The sequence below is a fragment of the Hippopotamus amphibius genome, chromosome 7 (genome assembly GCF_030028045.1).
Source record: "Hippopotamus amphibius kiboko isolate mHipAmp2 chromosome 7, mHipAmp2.hap2, whole genome shotgun sequence".
Taxonomy (NCBI): domain Eukaryota; kingdom Metazoa; phylum Chordata; class Mammalia; order Artiodactyla; family Hippopotamidae; genus Hippopotamus; species Hippopotamus amphibius.
Genome location: NC_080192.1, coordinates 10,109,750 through 10,126,137, shown reverse-complemented (window position 1 = coordinate 10,126,137; position 16,388 = coordinate 10,109,750). Strand labels below are relative to the sequence as shown.

General features: G+C 55.7%; 1 protein-coding gene across 7 annotated transcripts in view; it reads right to left on the bottom strand.

Annotated features, from left to right (window-relative positions):
* PLA2G6 (phospholipase A2 group VI) overlaps nt 1–16,388 on the bottom strand; it is a 52,144-nt gene that overhangs the window by 12,997 nt on the left and 22,759 nt on the right. For 6 of the 7 annotated variants that reach the window (XM_057742432.1, XM_057742426.1, XM_057742428.1 and 3 more), the window contains 8 exons: nt 15,148–15,335; nt 13,773–13,869; nt 12,317–12,499; nt 8,829–8,937; nt 7,664–7,822; nt 5,788–5,866; nt 3,164–3,327; nt 1,147–1,297 (listed from right to left, as the gene is read on the bottom strand). In XM_057742432.1, the coding sequence (XP_057598415.1) occupies nt 1,147–1,297; nt 3,164–3,327; nt 5,788–5,866; nt 7,664–7,822; nt 8,829–8,937; nt 12,317–12,499; nt 13,773–13,869; nt 15,148–15,335 (1,130 nt within the window). The remainder of the gene's footprint in view (nt 1–1,146; nt 1,298–3,163; nt 3,328–5,787; nt 5,867–7,663; nt 7,823–8,828; nt 8,938–12,316; nt 12,500–13,772; nt 13,870–15,147; nt 15,336–16,388) is intronic. The other variant, XM_057742430.1, reaches the window with a different exon arrangement.

The window sequence follows — 16,388 nt, the reverse complement described above, 5'->3', positions numbered from 1 at the left end:
AACTACTGAAGCCTGTGAGCCTGGAGCCCGTGCTCCACAACAGAAGAAGCCACTGTAATAAGAAGCCTGCGCACTGCAATGAAGAGTAGCCCCCGCTCTCCACAACTACAGAAAGGCCACGGCAGCAACAAAGACCCAATGCAGCCAATAAATTAAAAAATAATAAATATATAAATAATTAAATAATAATAATAAAAAAGACTGCGTATTATTCTTAAATGGGAAAAAATAAGCCTTATTATGAAAAAAATCCTCCTAACCCTCCAGGGCTCGCTCACACCTCACTTCCTCCAGGAAGCCCTCTCTGACCACCTCATCCATGGTCCTTTCTCTCCCTCTTGCTCTGACAGTTGCCAAACACTTTTCAGGTACCTGCTCTGGGGCAGGCACTGTGCTAGATGCCAGGGCTACAGCAAAACAAGGCAGTCACGGGACATCCCTGGTGGTCCAGTGGGTGAGACTCCGAGCTCCAGGGGGGCCTGGATGCCCTCCCTGGTCAGAAACTAGATCACGCATGCTGCCACTGAAGATCCCGTGTGCTGCAACTAAGACCCAGCACAGCCAAAATAAATAATAAAATAAATACTAAAAAAAAAAAAGGCAGTCACGTTCTTGCTTCAGGGAGCTCACAGGCTGGCACGCGGGCCAAGCATTAGGCAGATAATAAAGTAACGCGAGGATGGGAATAAATACTACAAAGGAGTGGCGGTGCTGAAGGTTCTTCTGGAACCTCTTAAGCACATGCTCCCTTGCGTGGCTGCCATTTTTTCTTTAGATCACTTATCTCCCAACCAAATCGTAAGCCACCTGACGGCTGCATCATCACCCCATCTCTCTTTCTCTCTCTCTCTCTCTCTCACACACACACACACACACACACACACACACACACACACACACAGAGTTCTGGAGACAGAGCCGTGCTCAGCAAGCGTGTGTGTGCTGGATGAGAACCGACCTCCTCTGACGCAGGGATGTGCTGTTTGGGTGAAAAACATGAGACATGGGTCGAGGGTGTCCCGCACCTGTGCTCTCCAGCCACCCCCTCCCTCAGCTTTAATCAGACCAGGGCAGGGAGCCCTCTGCCAACGGGGAAGAGCCAACTGGGTGCGTGGCCGTGCTCCCGCAGATGAGGAGGAGGCTTACTTGGGTTTCTTGACATCTGTCATCTTGGTGCGCTCTCCAAACTCCCGCTTCAGGAACTCCTCCAGGGGCCCCGACTCGTAGGGCCGAGAGCCCCGGAACACCTCATCCTTCATGCGAAAGTACACACCACGCATGTAGGCCATGGACTTGCCTAGGAACAAGGGGGTCAGAGGTGGGGAGAGACACAAGGGCAGCCCTGACAGGGGGCCTGAGCCCAGGAACCAGGGGGGCGGGAGGGGCGGATTTACCAAGGCACCGCCTGAGCTGAGGTTCCTGGGACCCCCTCTGCAGCTTCCCACACAGACAGAAATCCCTGTCGGCAGCCCCAAGGCTCGGCACTTCATTTTGTATTCGTAATTTGTATTTTTTCTTTAAAGAAGGGCCCTACAAGTGTAAAAGCTTATAAATCTAGATCCACCCCATCTGTCATGGAAAGGGACAGCCCTGTCCCATGAGCCCCCGAGAACAGACAGCGGCCAAGGAGTAGGCTGCACCTCACGGGACAAAGAAACTTCCCAGCATACCTCGGCCGGGCCAGGGGTGTGCGAGCCGGGGGCTGCAGAGGGGAGGGCTCCTGCCTGCATGGGAGGCTGAACTAGGCGACTTCTCAGATCCCTTCCACAGCCCCCGGGCGCCTGAAGACCCTGGATGGCGGACAAACACCCCCTGAAGAAAGAAGTGACCCTTTCTGGAGGGAAACTAGAACCTCCACCCAGCCTGCTCCACCCCCAGACCTGAGCTGGCCCTTCTCTCCTGAAGACCAGAGAGGGGACACAGGGCCCCAGAGGCCAGAGGAGAGAAGGGCCAGCAGCTCGCTGACTGATAATCCTCCCCTTCCCAGAGCCCCATGGGGTACTGGTCTAGGCCTCCTCCTGGGTTGGCTGTGCCCTGCGTGCCCCACACCTTGGGCTGCCGGGCCATGGCCTCCTCACACTGTGAGCACCCGGATACCTATGCCTCCCCCATGGGACCGGGGCTCCTTGAGGTGGGGCATGCACCTGACTCAGCCCTGCACCCCTAGCACCCAGCACAGGCCTGGCCCGAAGGCCTTGATACCCAGGGAGGTGCGGGGTCCTCTCCTGGTGCCTTCAGATCTGGAGGACGTGTTGGAGGGCACAGAGCCCGAGCTGGGCAGAGGTCCCCGGTCAGGGATGCTAAGACAGTTCCCATTGGGCGGGTAGCTGGTTCTGAGAGAGGGCCCCACAGGCGGCACAGCGCAGCCCAGACAGCTCCATAAAGGAGGCATCGCTTGAGTCAAGACAAGGCCTATCCAGAAGTCTGTCCAGTGAGCAAAGTGCCCCTGTCCCCTGGGTGAAGCTGTAGTGAGAGCAGACTTCGTGGGTGGTCTGTGTCCTTGGGAAGTGCTGGCCTGGGAGTCCTTGGGTCTCCTAGCCCCAGCAACCCCTCGAGTGGGCCGTGAAATTTTGGGTCACCGCTCCCCCCAGGGCCTCCATTTCCCTGTGGGTACAACGAAGTGTGCAGGGAGTTCCCTGGTGGTCCAGTGGGTAGAATTCCGTGCTTCCACTGTCAGGGCCCAGGTTCAAACCCAGGCTGTGGAACTAAGATCCCGCAAGCTGCACAGTGCAGCCGAAAAAAAAAAAAGTGTGCAGACTAGGGCTTTGGCATTTGTGACTCAGTGGCTCCTTATTCCTGAGACTACCCGCTCCACCCACCCTCAGAATGGTTTTCCTTATTTCCAGCAGTTTTGAGGCCCTTTGGTGTCTGCCTTGCAGGGGCGTGGAGGAGGAGTGGTTGAGGCAACTAATATAAAAATGCTCCTCACGCTAAAAGTAAGTGAAAAGTAAGTTCTGTTCTCCGGGGCATCACCCTGGCCCACCCCTAGCCCTTCTCCTTCCAGCCTTGGACCCCAACATCTTCAGCCACCCCACAAAGGGCTTATGGCCCTCCCCTCCCCCATGACCTTTTCTGCAAAGCTCAGAAAACACACTCAGCCCTATTGGAGGGCAGGTCTCGGCCCCACCCTGTCCTGCCCCCGCGGCCCAGGGGCTGCGCTCACTGTGCAGGATGGCCAGGGCCAGGATGCCCCCCGTGCTGGTCCCCGCCACCCAGTCAAAGAGGTCCTTGGTGGCGACGCCCGAGGCCTTCTCGATGGCAATGAGGAGCTGGATGATGACGAGGCCTTTCACGCCCCCTCCGTCCAGGCAGAGCAGGTGGTCGTGGCTGCGGTGGGAACAGCAGTGGGAGAGAAGAGGGTCCCATTACAGCCGGCACTTTGCATGCCGTGTCCCTGAGCATCTACCCCGTGGTAGCGGCTGCAGCACATGGGGACCGAGCCCTGAGGAGCTCGCGTGATCCTGGGGCTTTGGGGAGGGGGCAGGGAAGTCAGTACAAGAGTAAACACTAGAGGTGAAAAGGACACTAGAGAGAAAGATACACGAAGGTAAGGGCACCAGGGCGCAGGGAAGACCTCCCTGGCCAGGTGCCACCCCAGCAGACACCTGGGTCTGTCTCCCCCACTGTGAGTGGGGGCACCCTAAGGCCACTTGGTTTTGGTCAGATTCAGATCCCCAGTCCCAGACCTGACCCAAAGCAGGTGCCTGATGAAAGTTGGTTTGAATGAAACAAGGCTGGGGGAAGGGCTGCTCTCCTGCAGCCACAAGGAACGGGTGTCCAAGGTCAGGCCCCTCCACCCGGCTGGGAGCAGCACGGGGGAAGGACCGTTTGTGTGTCAGGAGCCATAAGAGCTTCCACCAGCATGAATTCACTTAAAGGCTCCAAACCCCTCCCAAGTGGACACTCCCTGTCACCGCGCGTGTTGGTGAGGATGTGAAGCTCAGAGCCACACAGGTGGACTTAGACCCAGGTCTGTTGACTCCTGGTCACATGCTCTCCTGACCCTCCCTACGGCCTGCCATGGCCAGCCCCGACCCCAGGGGAAGAAGGCCTCCATGGTCTGTGCTCAGACCTGGAACCTTCCTTCTGGTCTCCTTCTCTTCTTTCCATCTCAGCTTAAATGCCAAGAGAAGCCTGCCTAATGCCATCAGGACCTTCCTGCTCAGCCCGCTCCTGTCCCACCCACGTCCTTGGTGCGGCAGAGCCCCTCTCCCTTCCATAAGCCATTGCTTTTGGTCACTTGTTTGCTGCCTTTCCTCCCCCACTGAGAGCAGGGCCCGGCTCTGCTTGGTGCAGCGCTGCGCAACCCATGCACGCGGGAGGCGTCCCACGGACACGCAGCTGGTAGATGAAGGAGCTGTGCGGCCTGTCTCCGGGGTCCTGCGTCTTTTCCTGGACAAGCTGCCCAGCCCGGCGGCAAGCCCAAAGCGTGGCAGAGGAGGCTGTGCCGTCGCTGGAAGCCTGCAGGGCCCCCGACCAGGGAGGCTGAAGCCAACAGGCAAGAGACCTTTCTGAAGATGTGGGGCTGGTAGTGAAGGGATCAACCCAGGGGAAGAAGGGCTGAGCTGTGCGGCTCACAGACTTGCGTGGGCAGGTGCCTACAGGGGTGTCCTTACTCTCGCCTCAGCCCCACCTCTAGGGAGGGCGCTCAGGCTTGTGCAGACTCCCTGGTCCTGCTGGAGAATCTGCCTCCTCCCTTCTCTTCCTGGAAGGGGCCTGTCAGCCCTCCCTCTGGTACCCGCCTTGGCCCCTGCACAGGGCCGTGTGTGTGGTGGGGTGCAGTGGGAGGGAAGGGTGAGAAGGCTGACAGGGCAGGTGCACCCCCAGAGCGCACGTTCCAGGACGGCCGAGGAAACAAATGGGCTACAGCAAGGGGACGCCGAGCCTTCAGACGAGGCGAGGCACAGCCCGCGACGTGGCGGCCCGGCCCTGGAAGCAGGGGCTACGTCGGCTTCCAGGAGCAGACAGCCTTCCCTGCAGGGGCGGGCACTAGGGGTGCGGCCAGGAGAGAGCCTGCGGGAGCATGAAGGGCATGGACTCGGAGGCCCTGGGCTGAGTCTGCTCTGACACTGACTCTGGGTGGCCTTGAGCAAGTCACGGAACCCCAAGTTCTGCATTTGCAAAACAAGGTTACTAACGCTTCCCTAGGAAGCATGTTAGGAACACAGGATAGTAAAAAGCAGAGAACAAATAAACCACCTCTATTATTACAGGGAAGGGTGGAGAGAGCCCAGCCCATAGGAAACACGTTTGTCCTGGTAACTGGCTGAGCTGGTGGGCACTGATTCTGCCAACCACCATCGCTAGGGACGGTCCTCGGGGACAGGGCTTGGGCTTCTTCTTCTCTTTGTGTCCATCACCCCAGCCTGCCTCCTACCGTGGGCCTGGCTATATGGCAGGTGCTTGGGAAACCAGCCCACCCACTAGCTCTTGGAGGGAGGCAGGGTAAGGAGCAGGTGGCATCCGAGGGAAGCAGGCTCAGCACGGAGGCAGCGGAGGGCTCGCTCCAGAGGAGAGCTGGGCCATCTCCCCCGACAATCTATGTCAGGGTCAGGGAGGGAAGGGACAGGGCTGCAGACAACTCCACCGTGGGACCTGGAGCTGACCCGGTGACGGATGGAGACGCGGACCCGGGCTCTCCAAAGACTCAGTCTCTTCACGGTGAACTGCAGAGGATGCGCGCTACCTCGCAGAGCTAGATGCAGACTAGACAAACGCCCCAGGCCTGCTGCGCGGCACCCAGCAGAGGCCTTGCATGCTTGCCACCCCCCCACCCCTGACACGTACGTTCGCTTCTCGTCCCTCGTGGAGCTCAGGATGAAGGCCGGCTTCCGGGCCCGGGAGATCTGCACGAGGTCCTGCAGTTCTGCGAGGCACAGGGCAGGGTGGGCTGGGGCCAGGCAGGTGCCGGTCCCCGCCACCCCGTGGGTCCTGAGGGCAAATCTGCAGCGGTGGCCTCACCCCACCGACCCTAGCAGGAGCATCTGCCTCCCACCCCTTGGAAGGGCTCTTCATCCCAGGATACAGCGGGGCCAGAGGCCACAGACCCCTCGGGGAGAAATGGGCTGGAATGCAGAGAGGAGCCCACTGCTGTGGGAACGGTCCCCCATCCTGCCCAGCCAGCTCCCGATTTTCCTGTGTTTTCCTCCCAAAGCCCCGAAGCACAAGCACCCCTGACGTGCCCTGTGTTTGCAGTTCACAAAGCGTCTCTTCATGCACGGGGGCCCGGGCTGCTGACAACCACCACGGCCAGAATCACTATCCCCAATTTACAGACGAGGCTCAGAGAGGTTACACAACTCGTCCAACGTCATTTAGCCAAAAGGGCTGAGTCAGGACATTCCTCGGGGTTTAACTGCATGAAGGAATGGAGACATCCTGACCATTTTCCAGATGCCTCTAGTCCGGATCCCAGGTCTGGAAACTTCCTCAGCGGCCTCAGATCGGATGCACCCACCCACAAGTGCATGTTTTCACCTGGGCCCGAGGCCCACCCCATGTCCACCAAATGTTTCAGCTGCCCTCCTGACAAGCAGCCCGGCCCCAGGTTGCCTGGCCCAGCAGTGCCACGTCATCCAGATTCTGACAAGCCCTTCCCACAGCTGTGCACGGAGTCTAGAAGCAGCAAAGCAGGACAGCAGGCTGCCAGGCAATGTGTCTCCCCCCCATCAGGGCAAGTGGCCAGAGTGGACGAGATAAGCGGGAGACTGGCCAGGAGAGGCGGAGGACAGAGCGCCAGGGAGAGGGACGTGCAGCTGAGAAAAAGGAAAAGAGGGGACTAGAGCTGCAGCTAACTCGGGGCACAGTGGGCTCTGCGGCCCCTCTAGGCCAGGGCATTACCCATCTGCTGCCGCGCCCCAGGCCTACCATCCAGCCTGGCTTGAGTGGCTGATTGCCTGTAAAATTGAGAGAGAACCATGTGGGGCAGGTCCTGGGTGGGGAGGGGCCGGGGGAGGAGAGAGGCAGAGCCAGAAGGACTCACTGTGGCTACCCGCTCCAAGGCTGGCCGGGCTATCATGGCTGAAGATATTGGTGTCTGATTCCCCAAGTTACAAAAAAGCTCCTGCTTGCCAAAGATCGGTCCCTGACTGCCCTGTTTGGGGAACCCCGCTCCCAAACAATCCAGGGCCCAGGGTGGGCCAGCCCACAGGAAGCTCAGAGAAGGTCTCCGCCTCCTCCGAGGCTGTCTCCACGGACGCCATGGACGCACGGGGCAGATGCTGGTTGCCTGGCCGCCAGGTCACCGAAGGGGCCGAAAGAGGAGCACACAGGCAGGTCCCAGGCCTGACAGAGATTCAGCAGCGTGGCAGAAACCCTCCTGGTCGAAGCCAGCGGCCAGGGGCTCTGAGCCCCCATGAGCACTCCTCACTGCCCACCTGAGCTCCCAGGGCACAGAGAGGCCAAGAAAGCGCCCACCTCATGTGTGTCCAGGGCACCCACTCAGGGAAAAGGGACTGCAGGCCATTAGCCAGGGAACCCACGGGCCTCTGGGCTCTACGGGGTTACTGGCTGCCTCCCGAGGCTGACAAATGCTCCCCACCCTCCCCTGCTTCCTTCAATGACTTCTCCCCTGGGGCCCCGTTTCTTTCCCATTGGGACTGCTCTGACCCAAGGGCCGGGGAGCCAGGTGGGAAGGAGGCGATGCGGAAGGGGAGAGGCCTACCTAGGTTGTTTAAGCTGATCGGCGGGGGCTGAGATCTTTCCAGGGAGAAGGAGTGTGTCGCTGCGGAGCACGGCTCCGCTGAGACCCCTTGGATGAGTGGGAAGCAGTGGTCGACCCCCACGGTTCTCAGCAGAGTTAGAAGCGCCTTCCTGGTGACGACTTGTCATGTTTGGGGAGGGGGAGATCGCACAGGATCAGAAACTGCTGATGGGCAAGTGAGAGGCCCCTCTTTTCCACACATGGCCCCCTCTCCCAGCCCTCCTAGGTATGTGGGGGGTCAGGGGTGCCCCGGAGCCCCAATCCCACCCTGACAGGGCATAGGGACTCTAGTCTGTTACATGCAAAGCAGCTGCCTGGGGCCAAGGGGGGCCCTCGGGGTTGAACTTGGAACATGGAAGGAGGAGGTGGGTGTTGCCTGGCCCGAGTATTTGAGGAACGCCTGTTTTCCCTTCTGTGCCAGTCAAGAAAGCAGGCACTTCACGTTCAGCACTTCTCAAGGCTTTCAGAGCTCAACAAGGACGAACCAGCCAGGGGGCGTTTACTCCCATCCAACGGATGGGGTAACTGGAAACGCGCAGGCGCGCACACGCACACCCGCTGCTTGCCCACGCTATGGGGTACCCACGCACGGCAACCTCCGCAGACCCCCGGAACCCTCCAGAGGGCTCCAGGCTTCCGGTGAGGAGGATCTGCTCTTTCCAGCCCTGAAGCCAAGGCTTACGGAGCGAGCGCACAGCGCATGCACTGTACCTGTGCGCACGAGGCGAGCACACGTGTTGGCCGGCCCATGCATCAGCCCGCGGCTGTTCTTGCAAGTGGTTCTGTTAGTGAATTCCCCACGAGTGGGGAGGAGGGCTTCTGCTGCTGCCTACCCCACCCCCACAGAGTCTTAGCAACCTTAGGTGGGATGGTGGCCACGCAGAAGAAGACACTGGCTTGGCAAGCCTCCTGGGCCTTCCATCTTGTGGTCAGGGCCCCTGTTCTTGGGAAAAGGAAGCTTCCCCTCTGGGCTTCCCAGTGCTCCTAGCCACTCTGTGCAGGGAGCAATTGGGGGTGGGTATGGACAGGACACAGACACCTGATAGCTGGGACTTCCCTCCTCCCCAGTCCCTGCACCCTCGACCCACCCTTGCCCAATTCTGGCCCCAAAGTGCAGGGCACGTACGTTTGCTGATCTTGGAGGCTATGAACGCGGGAGTTTCTCCAAAGTCATTCGGGGTGTCCGCTTCTGCCCCAAACACAATGAGGGCCTTGATCATCTCCACGTTGTCTTTCTGTTGGGGACGGAGTGAGGGGAAAATACGCAACAGCTCAGGGAAATGAGGAGAGAAAGGACCCCAGCCTCTTCCCCTCCAATCCATCAACTCGGCGGGCCTCTCACCAGCACGGGGAGAGACACTGGAACTGTTCTGATCCCACCCACAGTCAATCCTGTATTGCAAAGTCTACAGTTTGGAGGCTGGTGCCCTAACAAACAGGCTTACGAGTATCCCCAGGTGAGAATTTAATAACTCCGGTAGAAACCGGAAGGGACTCACCCAGCCCCCAGCCCTGCCAGCTCCTTCTCAAAGGAAGCAAAGCACCTATGATCCCTGACCCAGGAGCCATGGGGACACTGAAGGGTCAGCTGCTGGTCACTTGCAGGAGTAGCAGGAGGGGGTGAGTGAGGAAAGGCCCCCATCGAGTCTAGGGAGCCGGTTCTGAGTGGGAAACTGAGCTCATGTCCTCTCTGACGGCAGCCCCCCACCTCCCCCGAGCATGTGCAGTGAACAGCTAGAGGCTGGGTGGCAGGGCCGGAGAGGCACGGTTTCCCAGGACAAACGAACAGACTGGCTGCCAGGAGACCTGAGCGTTGGGCTTATCCCCTCCCTCTCTCGGGCCTGATTTCCTTGCTTCGAGAACAAAGAGGTGCGTCTAGAATGCCGTTTTCCAAACTGCTGTTCGTGCACCATTAGGATGTATGTGGGCACAGGTAAACGTGTGTGTTTTAACCATTAGTTATGTATTTCTTTGTTGGTTACCTTTCATTTGTGGCACTGTTGTACTACCTATGGTGGTAATATAACAGTTCCTTCAAAATAAATTTCAGTAAGTTTAAAAGCAAGCCAACTTAAAGCAATTATTAACTACATAATTGTAAAAGTGGTTCAAGAATCTATCAAAAACTGTGCAGATGGTATGCAGGTGACTGAAGTATGGAAGCAGGGGCCTGCGTCAGCAGTTCTCAAAGCAAGAACTGCAGGCTCCTAAGAGTGCAGGGACCCTTTAGAGGGTTCAAGAGGTTTGAACTGCATTCACGAAAATATCAAGACGTTGTTTGCCTTTGCACTGTGTTAATTTTTGCTCTGATGGTGTAAAAACAACTGTGGATAAAACTGCTGTTGCCTTAGCATGAAGCAAGGCAGTGGCACCAAACTAACAGTCATCATGGTTTTCTTCTCTGCCACGCACTCACCACAAAAAGTCAATTCATTCATTAAAAAGCCAGCTTCGCTTAAGAAGGCCCTTGATGAAGCAGTAAGCAATGTGAATCTTGTTAACTTTTGACACTGCTCTATTCAGTGTCATAAAATGCAGAGTATGTGCAAGGCATTTCTGTGGCATAACCCTGTATGACGGTTGTCTCGGGAAAAGCACTGTGTGATTGTTTGAGTTGAAAGTGGAAAGAGCTGCTTTTTTCACTTCAGAAACGACTGGCAGACAAACTAATGATGGTTCGACGTTGCATATCTAGGAGACATTTTCTCAAAAATGAATGCAGTGAGCCTGTCACTTCAAGAAAAACAGCTGGCAGTATTCTGTGCCAATGATAAAACTCAAGCTTTCAAACGAAAACTGCAATTCTAGAAAACTGGTACATGCCATGATGGGCTTAAGGGCTTCCCCAAATTTAAAGACTTTTCTGAGGAAATTGTGGAGATATTTACAACTGTGCGGTTTGGAGACTATATAACAAAATGGGTCCACATTTGGAAGCTAGGCATACTCAGCACACCAATATTTACCAAGGATGACAGGAGTCGAGTGTGTGAGTAAAAGATCCAAGCAAAGTGCAAAAGATGTCAGTGGTTTTCACCGTAACAGTGAAAGGTCCGAGGAGATGATTTCAGAGTGTCCATTGCAAACCACTTGTCAGAAAGTACGCCTGGTCGTTGAGTTTTGGTGCAATATGAAAGATATCCAGGGGGATTTCCCTAGTGGTCCAGTGGTTAGGACTCTGAGCTTTCACTGCCAGGGCCCAGGTTCAATCCCTGGCTGGGGAACTAAGATCTCGAGAGCCACGCAGCACGGAGAAAGAATGAAAAAGGAAGGAAGGAAGGAAGGGAAAGAATATCCACAATTATCTGAAAAGGTACAACTACATATCTTTCCCAACTACGTACATATCTATGTGAGGCCAGACTTTCTTCATATGTTTCACATATTCAACAACATACTGCAACAGGATACACGTAGCAGAAAATAGGAAAATCCATGCTTTCTCTGAAGCCAAGCATTAAAAAGATTCTCGAAAATGTGAAACGATGCCAACTCTTTCCCAGTATTTTTTGTTTTGGAAAATAAAGTTGTTTTTCATAAAAATGCTACTTGGGTTAGGATGGGCTTGGCAAATTATTGTTATTTTTAAATGAATTAATAAGTATCTTGAAAGTCCCTCACTTTTAATTTCTAAATATGGATAGATAAAATTCAAATAAACAAAGTCTTTGAGAGTCTTAATAATTTTTAAGAGTATAAAAGGATCAAATAGACCAAAAAGTTTAAGAACTGTTCAACTACATAATTCAAAGGGCCCATTCAGTGCTAAAAACGGCCAGCGTTTTATTTATAGTTTCAGTCTCTTGGGCAACATCCCCTCTACAATTATGACCTTTGGTATAAAATAGGATGTCTTTGAATTTGTCCTAAATCTACTTCTTTTAGAGCCCCAGGGGTATCTCTTATTCTATCACTTCAAGACATGCTGAACAGAATTATGGGTACGTATGGTTTGCTACAGTTACACGAACACACACACACACACACACACACACACACACACACACACACACATCTGTAACAAATAACACTCCTTCCCCTGCATTTAATATCTTCCTGCTATAGTTGTCTAACCAGACTGTAGGGGCTTTACAGGCAGGAACTGCGCTCTACGATAAACCAACAAAGGTGACCAGCGCCTACCATGGGCCACCAAGATGTATAAGCAGGCCCTGCCTTCCAGGAGCTTGGCGTCTACCAGGGAGATAAGGGCAACATGCAGATGAATAGTTTCCCCGATGGTGCAGGGAAGGAGGATGAACGTCTCGGGGACACTCACTCCATACCAGGTCTTGCACGTGCCGCGTAGACATCTCTCATAGTTACCAGGTGTCTACCACCGAATCCACTCGACACCTCTGCCAGCTGGTACCAACACCTCCGTTCTCCCCATGAGGAAATCAAGGCTGGCAGAGGTGATGTGAGTTGCTCAAGGCCACGGTCAGTGGCCAGAGCTGTATTTTCCCCTCTCACAGCATCCGGGTGTCACAAGGGGGCAGGGGAATGAGAGGTGCCAAAGCGCAGAGGAAGGGGCTGCTATTTTGGGCTCAGAGGGGGGACATGCTCTGCCGGTCGCCAGCACCTCTGCCGAATGGGCAGTCGCCCGGGGCTCACCGACATGGCCAAGTGCAGCGGGGTGTTGCCGTGCTCGCCGCGCACATCGGCGTTGGCCCCATGGGTCAGCAGCACCATGACGCAGTCGAAGCGGTTGCGCATGACAGCCACGTGCAGGGCTGTGTTCCCTGCAGAGCTGGTGCTGTTCACGTCGCAGCCCCGTTTCAGCAGCAGGCGAGCCATCTGCAGAGACAGGGTCCCAGTCCGAGTCAGCGGGGCGCTCAGAGAGGCTGTGGTCTGCAGTGCCTGGGGGCACCTGGGCATGGCCACTTCCTTCAGCTCTTGGGCCTCTGGAAATCTCCAGCAACAGCAGGAGCCCAGGTGGCAGGCCCCAGTTCTAGGGGCATCCGCAGACCTTGCCTTCCACACCAGCTGCACCCCAGCAACTAGGGGACAAAAAGTTCAAGACGTGGTGAATTTTTAAAGGGACTTCCAGGTCCTTTCCTGGAGCTCACAGGACCCCATCCCTCCCTGCAAAGGTTCCTCTGGGCCCTGCCCTAGAACTGCCCCCCTCCCTGCGACCCTGCCCAGTACCCTGCAAAGGTATGACCCCATCTGAGCCTTGGCAACACACACCCCTGCTCACCCAACAGCCCCAGAGAGCCCAGGCTTTGGACCCTGACAGACCAGAGCCTAAAGCTCAGCCCCATTTCATCCCCATTGTCTGAATTTGGAAGGGTCACCGCACCCCTCTGCACCTCAATTTTCTCTATGAAAATGCGAATAATGGGAATGCGAGTTCCCACCTCACACACTGTGCTGACGAGGAACATGAAAACACACAGGCGGGCCTGACTGGGTGTCTAGCTCCTGGCGTGAAGGTGCCCACAGTGGCTGGCAGTCTCCTCCCTCCTGGCCTGTTGCATTTACTAGTAGGCCATCATCTTTGAGGGCACCCAGTGCACTGCTGAGCTGTGCTTCCTGAAGATGAGAGATCAGAGGCCTCCATCCTCCCAGGGGGTCAGAGCTTGGCTCAAGGAGAGACCTCAGAGGAGATGCTGGCAAGGCTCTCTGTAGATGAAGCTAGAGCCGTCACCATCAGCAGCAGCAGCAGCATCTTCAGCAGCATCATCAGCATCAGCATCCACATCAGCTGCAGCAGCAGCAGCGGCAGCATCTTCAGCAGCATCAACATCATCACCACCTGCCACCTTCTAGTTGCGAATGCTTGACAGTTTATGAAGAATCTCCTCACACACAGCTTTGCTGACTTCACGATACCTCCAAAGGTAGGCCACAGACCCCCAATTCACACATGAGGAGACCACAGAGGGGACACTGTCACCGTGCAACGCCAGGATGTCATCCCTCCTTGGGCTTATCTGCTTGGGGGGCCCACTACGAGATCAATCCCCCAAGTGCCATCCTCAGAGGCCGCTCAGGAACTTCCCTCCGGCAGGCGGCTGAGGAAGGAAGAGCCCTGCCCACCCACAGCTCCCCCTCAGACCCCGCCCACCTCTGCGTTCTTGGCCCAGTGGAGGGGGCTGGCTCCGTAGCGAGGGTCTTTGCTGTGGATCTGACTGCTGTCCGTGCTGACAATCATTTCAGCACACCTGGGGAGAGAGGGGCCACGTGAGAGTGAGGAAGGCCGGCGGGGGCAGCCTGACACCGGAAGAGGCCACACAACTCAAGGCTTCAACTACTGGTGAGGGAGAGTTCCTGCAAAAAAAAGCTGCAACAAACATCAATGTTACCCCGAGCCCCTCAAGGCACATCTCAAGCCCCCTCCCAATCCAGTGTTGGGATTGTCTCCAACCATCTGGTCAAGTCTTTCTGAAAGTTCTAGTTCATCTTGGCTGTGCGAGGAAGAATCAAGGCAAGGAGGGTTTGTCCAAGCTTGGATTGGACCTTTGAGGGGACAGCAATGCCTCGGGGCCAGCGAGGTGGGTACAGAGCCCAGAGGAAGGAAGACCCCGAGGGAGGGTGAGAGTGCCGGCCCCCCAACCTGAGCGCAGCCCCTCCAAGCTCTTTCTCGCTGTCCATTTAGCACACAGCTCTGGAAGGTCCTGGGTGACCTCTGTGTCCCCTGTCCCAGGCTTTCTCTCCTCCATCTCTGTAAGGCCAGCACTTAGCACAGTGCCCAGGACTGAGGGAGCACCTGAATCATTCACTCATTAGTGCATTCTAGATACTGTATCTACTGGGTAGTATCTCTTTTATCCCTCCTACATCCAACACACACACTGCACATGGAGAAGAATTCTCCTAAGACCAGGTTTCCCAGGGCTGGGGAGAAAAGAAGAAATAAGTGGTCTAGAGCTCCCCAAGACATGGGCCTGGCACCTGACTCCCAGCAGTGCCACCTGCCAGGAAGGAGGGGTGCAACAGGTGGATGGGACCCTGGGCCACCTTGCTAAGCATTCCTAGGCTTCGAGTTGGGCATAGAAGCCACATAGCACAGCAGCCATGTTGGGGCTGTTCAGATCCGACGTGGTGGGCTTGGACAGAAAAGGATCCAGGTCAGGTGGGCCCCTCCAAGCCTTGGGGTTGCATGAGATTCTAGTACTGGGGCATCACCTGGGGAAGTTTAAGATTGCTTTTCTCCAGTTTGGTAGAGGGAGGTTCACCGTCAGAAAATTAAGGTGCATGACGGAGCAACTTTCAAAGTTCTGTTCTCTGAAGAGTGGAGTTTGTGGACTGAGATTCACACCGCCACACATTTATCAAATTCTTTGTGCCAGGGCAGCCCTTGGTACCAGGATCTGACACACATCTAATGAGCCCGTGGAGGTCACTGCTCGTCTGAGCAGGAGGCCTGGCCACGCAGACGGGAGGCCCGGCCGTGCAGACAGGAGGCCCTGTGGATCGCGTAGGGCAAGGTGGGGTCTTACCCCTTCTGGGAGAACTTCATGGCCGCGTGGATGGGGTAGCCATTGGGCCCCATGATGTTGCAGCGAGCGTTGCACAGCAGCAGCACACGGACCATCTCCTGCTTCCCCAGCTGGCAGGCCAGATGCAGCGGGGTCAGCCCTTGGTTATTCACCTGGTTCAGGCCCGACGATGCGTTCTTTCCTAGGAGCTGACAGCAAGACCTCGGGGTAGGCAGGAGCCAAACACAGAGAGGTTCCTAGCCTGTCCCTCCCCTGACATCCACCACTGTGGCTGTTCCTCTCTGGGGCCTCAGGGGAAGGGAAGCTGGATGCCACGAGACCACAGATGAGAACGTCAAGAGAAGCAACCGAGAAAGGAGGCTCTGGGGGGAGAAAGAAGCCGACTGTGCTGGTGTTGGCTGGGGCGTTGGTCTGGCATGACTGTGGTGTGCATGAAAAATTTCTCAGGACTTCCCTGGTGGCACAGTGGGTAAGAATCCACCTGCCAATGCAGGGGACACAGGTTCGATCCCTGGGCTGGGAAGATCCCACATGTGATGGAGCAACTAAGCCCGTGTGCCACAACTATTGAGCCCCCAAACCACAACTGTTGAGCCCACACACCGCAACCACTGAAGCCTGAGAGCCTGGAGCCTGTGCTCCTCAACAAGAGAAGCCACCAAAATGAGAATACTGCACACTGCAACAAAGAGTAGGCCCCACTCGCCATTGCTAGAGAAAGCCCGTGCGCAGCAAGGAAGACCCTACGCAGCCAAAAATAAACAAATGAATAAATAATAAAACAAATCTTTAAGAAAAAAAAAAGAAAGAAAAATTTCTCAATCAGGAAATTTAAAAGAGGTTGTATCGAGGATGGGCACTGGGGGTCTGGGTGGAAGTGAGACTTGCTTTTTCATTGTATACCCTTCTGTCCTGCCTGAATTTTTTTGCTACATACAGGCATTATTTCGTTAATTAAAAAAATAAGACAGAACACTAGTATTAATAAGACAGGCCTGATGCTTTTATTTCCTTGGTTGTGGCTGAAAGCTGTTTCCCTAAAGTTAATTATGACCCATGTACCCGTGTGACCAGCTGGATCTGTGGACACAGCAGGGAAGCCGAGGTGCTGGCATCCAGGCCCGATTCAAGGGCCAGCCCCGATGCTCACAGCTGCGTTCCCCTCCCCCATGCCCCTGCCCCGGACACATTTCTTAACTTTGCTGAACCTCAGTCTCTTTGGTGAGAAGGGGAGGATAATA